Source organism: Plecotus auritus, assembly GCF_963455305.1.
Source record: "Plecotus auritus genome assembly, chromosome: 1".
NCBI lineage: Eukaryota > Metazoa > Chordata > Mammalia > Chiroptera > Vespertilionidae > Plecotus > Plecotus auritus.
The window spans coordinates 39,354,118-39,369,767 of NC_137770.1; the positions used below are offsets into that span (position 1 = coordinate 39,354,118).

The following is a 15,650-nucleotide window of genomic DNA, read 5'->3' on the forward strand; positions in this document are numbered from 1 at the left end:
GGCCCCATTAGCATTTTTATGATACTATACAGCATACGGCTGATCTTTCTGTTCACAAAGAACATGATGGACCAAGACCTTCAAGGAAATGTCTACTTTCCCTAAATTTTAATTTAAATTGTTCAAGGTTCATCTCATAAATGCAAATTTTATCATGTTTTATCTGAAGATACCATCTAATTCTATATTTCTCTCCAATTATTCCTACCTTGTGCCTTAAATCAGGTCTATTATTTCCTACTCCCTTGGAATTATTTTTCCATCGCTAAAACATTATATAATTTGAACTGTATTTATAAGTAATAAATAAAAAGCAAAAATTAAACTTTAGGAGAAACCAAGATGGCGGCATAGGTAAGCACCTAAACTGCTGCCTCGCACAATAATTTCAAAACAACAACTAAAAGACAGAACAGACACCATCCAGAACCACAGGAAAGCTGGCTGAGTGAAAATTCTACAACTAGAAGGAAAGAGAAAAGCTCACAGAGAATTGGAGGTATGGCAAAGGGTCTTTGTGCGCGCAGAGAGGAAGGGCGGCTGAGAGCCTGGCTGACTTTCTCTGGCGGGAGGGGGAAGGAAGCCCCTGACCGCACTGAACCCCAGTTCTAACTGCACTGAACCCCAGTTCCAGGCGAGCCCCTGGGGACCCACGCTCTTACGGGGGGAGTCTGGACTCTCAGGCGGAGACTCGGGAGCCAGAAAAGGCGGAGGTCTGAAGGCGCGCGTGCCAGTGCGCACAAAGGCTGCGGAGGTTGCCATAGGCTTTCCCTAGTGGAAGGGAGTCAGAAGCTCCTGATTCCACTGAGCCCCAGTTCTGACTGCACTGAACCCCAGTTCCAGGCGAGCCCCTGGGGACCCACGCTCTTGTGGGGGGAGTCTGGACTCTCGGGCGGAGACTTGGGAGCCGGGGAAGGCAGAGGTCTGCAGGAGCGCATGTGCACAAGGGCAAGGCTGACTGGAAGCCAAGACTGTCTGCCCCGCCCTGAGACTCCACCCCATCCAAACTGAGCACAGAGGCTATTGCAATTTGGCAAGTCTAATCCTTATAAGGCTGTCTCCAACACCGAACTTCTCCCAGCGTAGACACAGCCAACTGGCCTGGAGGTCAATTCCTCCCAGTGATACCAACAACAATCAAGACTTAATTACAACAAGGCTGTACACACAGTCCACAAAGGGGTGCACCAAGAGTGTCCACCTCAGGTTAACGGGAGGCCGACCCACTGGGCCATATAGGAAACCTAGCACACAAATCTACCCTACCAACTCAGGGAAGCAGTGAAAATGCGGCGTCAAAGAAACAGATCACAAACGAAAGAAATGGAGGAAAACAAATGACTGGATATAGAATTCAAAACCACGGTTATAAGGCTTTTCAAGAATATCCTAGAAAAGGCCGATAAATATAACGAGACCCTCGAAGATATGAAAAAGGACCAACTAGAAACTAAACATACACTGACTGAAACAAAAAATATTATACAGAGACCCAAAAACAGACTAGAGGAACACAAGAATCAAGCCAAAGAACTGAAATACAAAGAAGCAAAAAACACTCAACCGAAAAAGCAAAAAGAAAAAAAAATCCAAAAAGTTGAAGATAGTGTAAGAAGACTCTGGGACAACTTCAAGCGTACCAACATCAGAATTATGGGGGTGCCAGAAGAAGAGAGAGAGCAAGATACTGAAAACCTATTTGAAGAAATAATGACTGAAAACTTCCCCCACCTGGTGAAAGACATAAACTTACAAGTCCAGGAAGCGCAAAGAACCCCAAACAAAAAGAACCCAAAGAGAACCACACCAAGACACATCATAATTAAAATGCCAAGAGCAAAAGACAAAGAGAGAATATTAAAAGCAGCAAGAGAAAAACAGTTAGTACCCATACGACTGTCAGCTGATTTCTCAACAGAAACTATGCAGGCCAGATGGGAGTGGCAAGAAATTTTCAATGTGATGAATAGCAAGAACCTACAACCAAGATTACTCTACCCAGCAAAGCTATCATTCAGAATTGAAGGGCAGATAAAGAGCTTCACAGATAAGAAAAAGCTAAAGGAGTTCATCACCACCAAACCAGTATTATATGAAATGCTGAAAGGTATTCTTAAAGAAGAGGAAGAAGAAAAAAGTAAAGAGAAAAATTATGAACAACAAATACATATCTATCAACAAGTGAACCTAAAAATCAAGTGAATTAAAAACCTGAGGAACAGAATAATCTGGTGAATATAATAGAATCAGGGGCATAGAAAGGGAGTGGAATGATAATTCTCAGGGGGAAAGGGGTATGGGGGGGTTCAGGAAGAGACTGGACAAAAATCATACACCTATGGATGAGGACAGTGGTGGGGAGGTAAGGACAGAAGGTGGGGTGGGAACCGGGTGGAGGGGAGCTATGGGGGGAAAAAGGAGAAACAATTGTAATAATCTGAATAAAGATTTATTAAAATAAAATAAAATAAAATAAATTAAACTTTACATAAAACTGATACCATAAAAAAGGAGGTTTACCACGAAAAATGAGGTTTCTTACCTTTAACCCGTTCTATTACTTTTGGTCTCTGTGGTTTGGACTTAGCAGATGGAGAATTAAATCTGAGATATGGCCCTTTTTTAAGAGTGCTGCGATGGCACTGATAAATTGGTTTTCCATAAATTTGTAACATATAATCTTCATCTTGTATCGCTGTGGTTGCTTTCAAAAAACCCTAAGTACACAAATTTATTGATCTCACCAACAAAATAGTCATTAAACACTTATCTCACTTTCCTAAAGCCTCTTTTTGCAAGCTTAAGTACTATAATAACAATAATCAGGTCAGAAAAGTCCTTTATTTTAAATGGTTCTTAAATTCTGGATATAGTTTTCAAGCTACAGTTTTAAAATTTTATAGTTTTTAAAAGCAGGAAAATTAAATATATAAATCATTCACCCAAGAAACATGAAGGTTCTTACACTACTAGGAATACTTTCAGCACCAAAAAGTAAGGTTTAAACACATTTTATATATTCCACTCAAGTACAATAATATAACTTAAGTCTTTAAATGATTTTCTACATTTCTGATCCTACCTTTAATCATAACCTAAATAGTACACAGAAAGGCAGCATTTATTGAGCATCTACTAAGCGTTAACCATTGAGTTAGATGCTTTATTAATGTGCCCCCAAATCCGTGTTTGGCATTAAGGAAGTTAGAGCCTCGGTAGAGCAGCCAAAACATTCCGTCCACAACACCCAGTACTATGCCTCACCAACCACTAGGCACTAAACATACATTTGTTAAACTGAAAAAAACAAACACTATACATGTGCACACACAACGATGAAATACATTTTTAGTACCATAAATTCCTAATTTTTGGACTAGATGATCTAAAAAACTGTGATTCTAAGTGTGATATCTCCGGAAGAAATTATGTATTTTATGCAGTGATTTCCACATTATGGATATTCAAAACCCTAAATATCAATAGTTTAAAATTAGTTTACACTTGTATAGTCCTTCATATTTTTAAAACATTTTCATAATTATCTTAAAGGAAATAATTAGTTGTTATGCAACATTTATGCCACATAACCAGAGTAGGATCTTACTTCTTTTCTCTCTTTCTGTAAGCTTGAAGTAGGCATGCTCCTCACAGGTGGATTTTTAAAATGCTCCTCTTTTTGGTTTTGACCATGTTTTCTTGGAATTACAGAATTATTTTCTGTTTTGTCTTGCTTATTGGATTTAGTATCTTTATTCATATTCTGAGCTTTCTTGGTCCGTTGATTCTTCTGATCAAATCTCTTTTGTTCATCCTTTTTTGCCAGTTCATCCTTAACGTAATCAAAATTAAAATTACATAAAATCTATCCAAGCACTAATGCTTTCAAAAGCATTAAAGTTTGTATTTTTCTGCTATAAAAATATAGTTTAGCAGTTTTTAATGATTTATAGACAAATAATATTGGCTTACATATGAATAAAAATTCTCGGGAAGAATGAACAAAACACTAAGAAGATTGGTGTCTTATGGAGCAGGGCGAATGAAAAATATCAGATGAGATACAGAGGTAGGAGGATAACTTTTCATTATAGAGCTCTTTGATGTTTGAACTATATGACTGAAGAAATTCTTCAAAAATTAAATTACAAAGTAAGCTTCAAAAGGAAACAACTTTGTAATAAAACTCTGAAATAAATATTTATAAGTTAAAGTTGCTTGAAGGTTTCAACTAACATTTTATATGAAATCCACAGTAATAGTGACATATATTGATAATTGCTGCACACTCTTAGTTCAGCTTTTTTCTGGTACATCAGATAATAGCTAGTATAAATTCTTCACAACCACATTAGAAATATATAATCATAAACAACAAAGTGCAAAAATATATTTCAGTATTTATTGCTGTGGAAACTTCATCTTGCTGCCACTGTGAATAAACATATACACACACCTTACAGTTAGGAATAAAACACTTTGCACCCCAAGATAAAATAACAGGGCTACTCTGTCTAGTTCTACTTCCTCGAATATATAAAATTTTAAGACTTTTCTTTAAATTACTGACCCCCTAATAAAAGTAACTCTTTAGACTTGAGTTCAGGTAGTGAACACACAATGCAATATACAAATGATATATTATAGAATTGTACATTTGAAACCTATATAATTTTATTAACCAATGTCAGCCCAATAAATTTAAAAAATAAAAAATACCAAAAAAAAAAAACTCTTAAATTTTTGCAATGCTAATGTCTGAAGACACCCTGCAGATGTGAGAAAGGGGAAATTTTTCCATCTGGAACTGACTTCTGTAAATTCAGTAACCTGAGAAATCCTGTGGAGTATTTTCCCTTTAAATAACTGGTATTTTTACTTTGGTAGCCCAATGCTTCTAAAGCTGCTGTCTTGAAACATTTTTTTAAGTATACTTCTTTCTTTTCTAAATGCTTCTGCTAGATTTTCTTTCAAATACTCAGTCTAGTTATTATCCAACAATTTTCCAGAAAAGAGCCATAATTTATGAGATAAAGCACTTAAGTAAAATGAAACTTACTATTAAATAAACATAGTGATAGAGTGAAATTAAGAATTATAAGTGGAGTTATATGTAAGGGATATTTTGAGAAAAAGTATCTATATATATAAAGAGCGAGGGTCCGTAATGTCCAAAACAACCGAAGCCTCGACCGAACACCAGAAGTCAGTCCTGCAGTCAGTGCTGGGTCGCTAAGGCGACCCAGCACTGACTGCCGAGGGGGCTGCAATCAGGCCCAGAGAGAAAAGCAGGTCTGATTGCAGCCCCCATGGCAGTCAGTGCTGGGTCGGCGTGGCAGAAGTCAGTCCTGCAGTCAGTGAACATAGGGTCAATTAATATCTCTTTGAGAGGAGTTGAGAATATAAAGTACAGTGTAGAACAATTACTTATATTATTTCACATAAAACTCTTTTCAACTAAGATATTTTCCTTTATTTAAAATATATCTTTATTGTTGAAAGTATTACAGATGTCCCTTTGTTTTAGTTTTTTTTTTCTTCTCATTGATCTCCTCCACCCTGCACCCGCCCCTTCCAGTCCTTCGCCAGACTATTGTCTGTGTCCATGGGCTATTCCTATCTAATACAGAAAAATCTAGAAAGATTTAGAGAAAATAAAATAAAAGATATGCCAGGTAAATATTGAACAGAAAAGCTGAAGTTGCTTCATGAATACTGGATACAGGCTTGAAGCCAAAACACAACTCATGGGATAAAGTTAGTCATTGTAATATAATAAAAGGTTCCTTTCACTAAAGAGATAAGATGGTCCCCAATACTTATACACATAATAGAACAGTGGGGGTTCAGAATGAGCCTCACCAAGATGTGTCTCAGTGATATGAAGATTTCTGAGCTAAGAGCAATTTTAGCTTCAGGCTCAAATGAAAATTCTGCCCCTCCCTTTAACTACCTAAAAAAAAATTGAACTAGAGGCCTTGTGCATAATAAGACATTATCCTATATAATAAAAGGCTAATATGCAAATTGACCAAACAGCAGAATGACTGGTCGCTATGACACGCACTGACCACCAGGGGGCAGATGCTCAATGCAGGAGCTGTCCCCTGATGGTCAGTGTGCTCCCACAGGGGGAGCGCCGCTCAGCCAGAAGCCGGGCTCATGGCTGGCTAGCGCAGTAGCGGTGGTAGGAGTTTCTCCTGCCTCCACGGCAGCGCTAAGGATGTCTGACTGATGGCTTAGGCCCGCTCCCCATCAGTCGGACATCCCCTGAGGGCTCCCGGACTGCAAGAGGGTGCAGTTGGGCTAAGTGACCCCCACCTCCGAGTACACGAATTTCGTGCACCAGACCGCTAGTATATTTATAAATTGGAAACAATGTTATCTCCTGGGAATTAATTCTATTTTTTTTTCCCAAAATCTACCTGAATTTCTGCAGAAATAGTTTTAATCCACTCATCCACTGTCTTTTTGATCCGAATCTTCTCTGACATCTCTCTACAAAAGAGAATAAAGAATTTTCTCTTTATTAGTATTTAATGTCCTGAGAACAGAACCTGGATCAGATCGCTTACATAGTTTTGAATCCACTGTGTAGCCCAATATCCTTCATCCGAAAAGAAAAAAACAATGTTATTAGTTTTCATCAAACAGAAGTGTATTTGTAAAGTATATGTAAATCTCAGAAGATATGTACCTAAGAGAAACAAAAGTAAAGGAAACAGTCACATTTGTAAAAGTAATAGTAACATTTATAGATCCAAATTCAACTCCATCATAAGCCCATATCATCAAAGGAAATAAAGAACCTTTTCTAACGATTAAAACACATTACACAAAATAAAGTGCTTAGAAAAAAAAATTAAGGCTGTAAACTGTGGTTTCATAAATAACCTTAGGATAACAACATCCTGTCTTACCTGTTGCTAGATAGAGCACTGATAAACGAATACATGGCAGTTCCATCCTTTGCACGAATAATAGCTTCCAGGTTTTCTTCAAGTACTTTTTTATTGTTCTGTACTCCTCTCAAAATCTTCTCAGCTTCTTTCAATATGGACCTCGTACTGGTCGTTTGAAGCTTAATGGAATTCTGTGGAAAATCAGCAAGCCTCGACGTAAGCAGAGATTCTTTTGGCTTTAAAGAAAAAAGGGCAAAAATGTCACCATGTAAAACTCATATTAATTATTTATTCCAAACAAAAGCTCTTATTATAGTTGGGGCCATATACTATGCCAATATATTCTAAGGCAGGGGTCCTCAAACTACGGCCCGTGGGCTACATGCGGCCCGCCGAGGACATTTATCCGGCCCGCCAGGTGCCGCTGCCTGTCCTGCTAAGCAGCTGACTCGTCCCGGGCCCGCAGTGCGCATAGAAATTTGTTCATAGTTTTTTTTTAAACTATAGTCCGGTCCTCCAACTGTCTGAGGGGCAGTGAACTGGCCCCCAGTTTAAAAAGTTTGAGGACCCCTAGGGCTCAATTTGTCAAATTTCAGAGTTTTAAAAGAATACTTGGCAATTAAGGTTTCTTTCCATTTAGAGGTACTAATGTATATGTTAAGTGAAATAGAGCTGAGATGTCCACAGTAGTGGTAGGCAATACAGTGGCCAATAAAAACTGTATCTGGTGAAGTAAGCTAAATCAAAATGAGAAAAGGGTTGGCTCTAGGTAGGCATGGCAGACTTTGTGAACTGGATAAACGAGGGCCCACCCATAGTTTTCCCTTCCCCTTCCTTCCTCTCCAATAGAAGCTATAAAGCTAGAGAGGGCCATGTGGCTCCATCCCAGCCACAGAGCAGGAAGCAGAAATCAGTGAGGGCTTCTGAAAAAAAATTGCACAGAGAACAGACTGGGAAAACATGTCTTTTTTCAGTGCTTTGTCTTCATATTTACTCTTGCTTTCTGCCTTGATAACTTTTCTATTTCTTCATAATTTTTATCTTTTCTAATTATCAATTTTAGTATCTTGTTGCCACTTTACCTGGAATAAGCCATTTGTTTCTTTCCTTTTTTGGCCAAGATCATGAAGAACATTATCAGACTTCTGCACAGTCACCTTAGCTGCTCCTAGTTCTTCACAGGAAGGAAATCTTTGAGAGAACAGAGTAGCAATGCTGTAAAAGATTTAAAAATAAAGTTTCCTAAATTATCAAATTCAGAAAATATCTGATAACATACATTCTTAGTTATACGAATTCTAAATGGTGTTCTATTAAAACTGGACAATGAAGTTAAACATACAAAATATCACAAGAGATAAAATTACTCAGACCAGACTGGTTTAGGCATAATAGAAACACTCTTAGAATGGTTGAGTAAGAGCCTCTAAAAATCCTCTTCTACATAAGAGCAAAGAGAACAGTTGCAAAAATGGTCAAAAACAGCTTTTTCAGAACTCTGGAAATTAAACCAAGGCTTGCAAAACCTGAGAAACATTAATCAAGAAAATGGATAATTCTAAGTAAGAACAGGAAGATTTGTGGCTTTTTGTTGTTGTTAATCCTCACCCGAGGAGACTTTTCCATTGATTTTTGGGGAGAGTAGAAGAGAGAGGGAAAGACAGAGAGAAACAATGATGTGAGAGAAACACATCGACTGGTTGCCTCCTGCACAAGCCCCAACCAGGGCCTGTGCTGGGGAGGAGCCTACAACCAAGGTATGCGCCCTTGACTGGAATCGAGCCCGGAACCCTTCAGTCCACAGGCCAACACTCTATCCACTGAACCAAGCCTGCTAAGGCATTTTTGTGGCATTTTTAACATGCCCCAATCCCCCAAAGCCTTTCCACAACTCTGTGGTAGCCCTGAAAACCAATAGCATCACAACCACTAAAGAGGAAGAAACAGGTTTAGAGCTCCTGAGAAAGTCCCATTCACAGGGTTTCTCTTTGATTTGCCTCAGAGCCAGCTCAGTGAGAAACCCTTCCCCCAGGTCATTTTTCAAAAATAGTGGCAATTCTCTATCAGTTGAGGTGAACAAGAGGGTTACCAACAAACTAAAAATCTGAGGAATGAGATGTCCATTATGTAGTTTTGAAAAGTTCCAACACATTACTGGGGATCTAGAAGGTAATTTGCATATACAGGGCTATGTGCACATGCCTAAGAAAGACCTGAGCCGGGACTAATCTCTCACATCTGGCTGAATTGAGGCTCTGTGCAAGCAGGAAGTTAAGGCTAACCGAGACTTACAAACTGCCAGAGCACTGAAGGTGTGCCCCATCACACACACACACACACACACACCACTTGGCAAAGAGAGGGAGACTTATTCATAGTAGTTAAGGAAATCTCCTTGCAATCATTAGTAGACTTTAGCTAACAAAATAGAGATTTGCTGCATATGACAAAGAATAGAGACTTTACAGTCTAGGAAAGAGCATCAAGAACAACCGAGCTTCCTCTACCCTGCATTGGATTATTTTTTAGGCTATTCTCAGATAGCATTTCATCACAATTGAATAATATGCATTCATTAGAAATTAATAACCTGCATTTTTAGAAAATTAAATATACTCATTTCATAACTATATTACAGAAAAGGGGGATATACATTAGGAGCAGAAAATAGCAAGTAAGTCTAAGATAATTTTTGAAAGCAATGTAAAATATTTATTAAAATTAGTAAAGAAACTTTAGAAATGTGAACACTCTTTTCAATCTAGCTTTTATTCTAATCCCTTGTTTTTACCTGTCTTTCCTTTCAGGATTCCATCCTATTTTTGTCCCAGTTAGTGAGGTTTTGTCTGAAGATTCACTTATTCTTGTCAAAGAATCTTGATTATTCAAAATTTGTTCTAATAGTCTTACAGTTCCTACAATAAGAGAAATATAGTATCATTTTCAATTACTACTTCATTCCTCTTTTATATAATACTAGAGGCCCAGTGCACAAAATTTGTGCATGGGGGGGGGTGTCCCTCAGCCCGGCCTGCACCCTCTCCAATCGGGACCCCTCGGGGGATGTCCAACTGCCTCTCGCAATCCGGGACTGCTGGCTCCTAATTGCTCGCCTGCCTGCCTGCCTGCCTGCCTGATCGCCCGTAACCCCTCTGCCTGCCTGCCTGATCACCCCTAATCACCTCTGCCTGCCTTCCTGATCGCCCCTAACTGCTCCCCTGCTGGCCTGATCGCCCCTATCCACCTCTGCCTCGCCCCGCATCCAGGACCCAGGATTCCCTCCTCTGGCCAGTCACAGACACCTGGGACCTGGGCTTCCCTCCCTCTGGCCGGCCACAGGCACCCAGTACCTGGGCCAGCTTTGCCCAGGCCAGCCGCAGCTGCAGGGGACCATGGGGTGGGCGGCTTGTCCCTCTCCCTGGCCACAGCCCCAGCCGCTGGCGTCTAAGACCCCGGGACCGCGGGGCGGGCGGCTTGTCCCTCTCCCGGGCCACAGACTGGCTGGTCCCCATTCCTCTCTCCCGAGCTCATTTGTGCCTGGCTGGTCTCCATTCCTCTCTCGCAAGCTCATTTGTGCCTGGCTGGCCCCATTCCTCTCTCCCCAGTGTTGAGTGTCTGAGCCATTACAGCGTGACAGTGACAGTATGACAGCGTGATGGCATGAGGGCGTGATGACCATTTGTATATTAGCTCTTTATTATGTATGATTTCACATATATTTATACTAAATTAGCTTCTTATGATGATCAACTCAATTCACTCTACACTGTAGGCTATAAATACACTCATCAAATAAAACTAAATTTTAAAACAATACAGGTGGAAGTTCAGGCCCAACTTTACTTCCATTACAGAAAAAAGGAATTTGAAAGAGAAGTTTTTCTTCATAGCAACTATTACTTGAATCTTCTCTTTAGCTTCATCTTTAATGAGACTACATAACAACCTTATCTTGGTGAAGTTGATTTTTTAAAGATTTTATTATTTTTTTAAATTCCTTAAAACTCCTTAAATGTGTTCAAGACAGGAATATAAGTTTATACTTAACATGTTCATTTACTTTTCCTAAAGGAATACTAGTATATTTAAAGGTCTAAATTATAAAATTTATTATTCAGGTCATTTATAAAAGTTAATATATGAACACTTTTTCCAACTGAACACAGTATCAAATGTTAAATTTCTCTGAGTTTTATTTTTGAAACTCACACTTAAAAATAACATAAGAAAACATGCTCTAAAATGATCAGCAGAGCATTATATTTTATTCATTAAAAGCAAAATTTGTTCATGAAAGGTTAAATAACCTATAGAAGACAATCAAAATATAATCCTATGTGTATATCTCCAACTCCTACAAAGAATCTAAACTAGCTTGACTTGCCCTTTATCATTTAAAGAAAAATATTAAAAACAGACAGCTCACTTTTGTTACTTTAGCTCATTAAAAAACTAAAAATATTGCGTGGAAATCTGTTCCTAATATGACATCAGTGTTAACAGAAGGAGTGAGTGTTAATAATAATTGCTTTATTACCTGCATGACCTGATATCTCCATATTTTCTTTTTCTTCCGCAGGATTTTCCCTCTTTGGTATTTTATCATCTTTTGAAACAGGTATAGGAGCAAACTTTCGAGGTGCTGGTGTCTCCAAAGGAGATTTCTGTTTATCAAAACCCATATCTTCAACCTCTCTTGAAGGTGCTTAAAAGAAAATAAATTTAACTTATTTTTCAAAAACTTGACATTATAGAGTGTTACTCTTCCCCATATTTTAAAAATTATACCAAAATTATAAAGGATATACTAATTATTAACAACTATATAGAAATAACTTCATCCTCACTAGAAATCAAAAGAAATCAACAGACTATAAATATTTTATACATACACCTAATAAATAAGAAAAATATCAATATGATAATATTCAGTGCTGTGGTGAAAATGGCATAGCCAGACACTGCTCATGGCAATAAAAACTGATAAGACCATCTAGTATTAAGTATAGGAAGTACTAAACACTCAATAGACTATCCTTCAATCATTAAAAATTAATATTATGAAAATCTATAATAATAAAAGCATAATATGCTAATTAGACCGGATGTCCTTTCCAACGACCTTCCGGGGCTGGGAAGCCCAGGTCCTGGGTGCCTGCCAGCGGCCGGAGGAAAGCCCGGGTCCCAGGTGCCAGAGGGAAGCCGGTGTCGGCAGCCGGGGGAAGGAAGGCCTACTCTCGCACGAATTTCATGCATCGGGCCTCTAGTAATTATGTAAACATGGGAAATACTTTTATGCTAGTAAAGTAGTAGTATAAAATTATTTTTTGCTACAACTACAAGGACATAAAAATGATATATGCCCAAGAAAAAACAGAAAAATGTAGTTTAATTTGAATTTTTAATTTACTCTTTTTTTAAAAATTTTTTTACTGTCACTAAAATACACAAAAAACCCAATTCGGTACACAATCAATAAAACAAACATCATCTTCCTTTAAAACTCAAGTCTGAAAAAAACAAAATTATGAGCAACTAATTTTCCAGAATTGAGGGTGAAACAAGTGTCTAGTTCTATAGAAAAACACATGGGCCCAGACAGCATGGCTCAGTGATTGAACATTGACCTATGAACCAGGAAGTCATGGTTCCATTCCCGGTCAGGCTATATGCCTGGGTTGCGGGCTCAATCCCCAGTGTGGGGTGTGCAGAAGGCAGCCCATCAATGATTCTCTCTCATCATTGATGCTTCTATCTCTCTCTCCCTCTCCCTTCCTCTCTGAAATCTATAAAAATATTTTTTTAAAAAAGAAAAAGAAAGCACATGGGTGGATCATACTGAAACCTGAGTTCTGGCAGTAGCTCTGACACTCTTACTCTCAAGCCAGATGACCTTGACCAAGCAAGTCATAACCTTTCTGTGCTTCCTCTTCCTCCCTTCACAACTTAAAAATGGACTCATCTCACTTCACAATAGTTTTTTAAGGACCACTCATTTGTTGTAAAACGTAAAGTACTAACAACTAAAAGGAATCTTTAACCATTTGTACGCCATAGCGTCTATAGACACAAGCGGCGGACCTTTTTCAGTTAAATTCAAAATATCGTAGCAGTTAACTGGTTAATATGTATGTAATACAACAATGTTCTAACAAATCAAATATTGGGGATATTGTACTAAAAGTGTCTGTATATCATTAAAGGAATAGCCCTTGATTTTCATTAATTCATTATTCAAATATCAATAATTTGGAACACATTTATTCATTTATTTTAAATTCCAAAGATTTAATACAAATAAGCAATGCATTCCTCTATTATTATAAACAGAGATTTTTAAAGTCCTATTAAGATAGACAGACTTGCATTACTAACTCTTTGAAAATACTTAGAAATAGTTTATAATTATACTCAGGTGGTTTCTCTCCTGACAGAATAAAAAAAAATAGTAAATGCTCAGTATGTCAGAGACCTAGAGAATTGATTATAAGCATGTTTGATACTAGATAAGTAAAATTTTTCTACATTTATAAGTGCTTCTGACAATTTATGAAGGTTATTAATTAAAACAAAAAAGTAGGACATGACCAAGTTTCCAAATGACCTAAAAATTACACGACCTACAAAAAGAACTACTAGTAATTTTATAAAACAAAGGCTTAATCTTCTACAACCCAATAATATACCACAAAGAAAATTTAGAGCTGACATTTTTAATTCATAGAGAATTACATTTGTTTTACCTTGTTTGCAACCAAACGTGTTATGTGAAGCTAGGTCACTGCTACCAGGATTAGAATGGTCTAGTTTTACAGAACAGTGTTCCACTGCTCTAGGAGGCACAGTAATAGGCTGAAAACTGCTAGTCTTGAGTGCAGCGCTAATGAAATGAGTCTAGAAGAAAATTAGGTTATTGATTTTAAATATCATTTGAAAGAATTAGGTGACAAAATGCATTGAAATTCATTAGAGGACTTAAAACCATTCATTAGACTTAATAACAATGAAAATAAATACATTACATAAAGGATCCACTGCAGCGCGCTACCACTGGAAGAATCTAGTATCACAAAGGCCTGGATTCAGCCTGGCTCTGCGGTGTGACCTTGAAATTTGTATTTAACCACGTTAAACCTCAGTTTCTTCCTTTTAATTTAGAGATGGCTCAGAGGACACTGAAATAGGCTAGGAGACGACCAGAAGAAAGGGGACCTCTACTTCAAACAGATAACAAAACATCTCATCTTTTGTATTCCGGATGATTTTGTTTGAAGTAAAAGATTAAGACGATTGCTAGTAAGCATTTTAATGGTAGCCATATTTAGTAGCAGCAAAAATATATGTACTTACATATAAGTGGAAAGTATAGTGGTAACTGTTTTCAGCATTATTTATTAAAATATCTAAAATGTATAAATATCTTACCTAATAAAACTGATTTCAAAAGAGGTTTTATGCCAAGTAAAGAAAAACCTAAAATCATTCATAGGTTTACAGAATTCTTATCAATGTGTAGAATCTCTACATGAAACAGATGGGACTCAATAAATTTCACTTCATTAAGCATTTACGGAACTACTAATATACCTAGTATGTCACTGAAACCTCAACCTTCTCTGTAATTATAAGCTTTATAAATAAAACTGAATGAGCAAAAATTCCAATCTTCCAAAACCAGAAAATCAATAAATTACATGTTTATTAATGAAAGAATGTATGAATGGCAGACATATAGGACAAGTAGGACCCTGTCTTTAAGAAATCAATATGCTTTTCAATTGTGTCATCTCATTTTTTCCTGAACCAAAAAAAATTCATTTTCTAGGTAAAGAAATCAAGGCTCACAGTACAGTTACTTGTAAACTAAGAAGAGAACTCTCATAGACCCACTTCCAACCTCTCACTAGACAACATGTGGCATACTCAGTTTTAGTTATACATGGAGTACTTACTAAAACTTTACCTTGTATGCCCATAATCATTCCAATAAAAATACTATCGTCAACCACATGAGAGCTCAAGACAAATTCTATTACGAAGCCTTAAACTCTAGCTGGTTTGGTTCAGTGGGTAGAGCATCGGCCTGCAGACTGAAGGGTCCTGGGTTCAATTCCAGTCAAGGGCAAATGCCCGGGTTGCGGGCTCAATCCCCAGTGGGGTGCGTGCAGAAGTCAGCCATCAATGGTTCTCTCTCATCATTGATGTTTCTATCTCTCTCTCCCTCTCTGAAATCAATAAAAATATTTTTTTAAAAGATAACTATACTTTATATATAAAAAAGAAGTCTTAAGAATTACAGTATATTAGTGTTCACACTTTGTGATAGCATATCAAGCCATAATAAACTTATTTTTATATATTCTTCTAAATGTTGTATTTTAATTTAATTTTTTAAGTTTTAAAGCTGCACTTTAATTAGAGAAAAAGTAAAATAAAATCAATGCATTTATAATGCTGGTCACTTACTCATTAAAAAAAAAAAAAGCATGTTTTGTACCTGAATGCTGGATATTATCCCAAGACCTGGAAATTCCGTAATAAATAAGAAACTATACTATCAGCTTCTTGTGAGGATAACTTTTTATTTTTATTTTACCTTTTAAAAAATATTTTATTGATTTCAGAGAGAGAATCATTTAGTGTCTTTTGAATCAAGACACTGAACAATGTTCAACCCTGTAATTAATTGCAGAAGCAATATGTATTCTGGATGGTTCTCATCCAAGTGTGTGCATCAGATTAGAGAGC

General features: G+C 37.4%; 1 protein-coding gene across 11 annotated transcripts in view; it reads right to left on the reverse strand.

The window, feature by feature from the left end:
- The window catches only part of KIAA0586, a 113,926-nt gene that overhangs the window by 85,545 nt on the left and 12,731 nt on the right, over positions 1 to 15,650 (reverse strand). For 7 of the 11 annotated variants that reach the window (XR_013960685.1, XR_013960686.1, XM_080670051.1 and 4 more), the window contains 8 exons: positions 13,646 to 13,796; positions 11,440 to 11,607; positions 9,694 to 9,817; positions 7,985 to 8,117; positions 6,921 to 7,138; positions 6,426 to 6,498; positions 3,608 to 3,832; positions 2,543 to 2,717 (listed from right to left, as the gene is read on the reverse strand). Coding sequence is in view for 9 of the 11 variants with exons in the window: in XM_080670051.1 (XP_080526177.1) it covers positions 2,543 to 2,717; positions 3,608 to 3,832; positions 6,426 to 6,498; positions 6,921 to 7,138; positions 7,985 to 8,117; positions 9,694 to 9,817; positions 11,440 to 11,607; positions 13,646 to 13,796 (1,267 nt within the window). In the remaining 2 variants the exon portion in view is untranslated. The remainder of the gene's footprint in view (positions 1 to 2,542; positions 2,718 to 3,607; positions 3,833 to 6,425; positions 6,499 to 6,920; positions 7,139 to 7,984; positions 8,118 to 9,693; positions 9,818 to 11,439; positions 11,608 to 13,645; positions 13,797 to 15,650) is intronic. The other 4 variants (XM_080670050.1, XM_080670054.1, XM_080670047.1 and 1 more) reach the window with 2 other exon arrangements.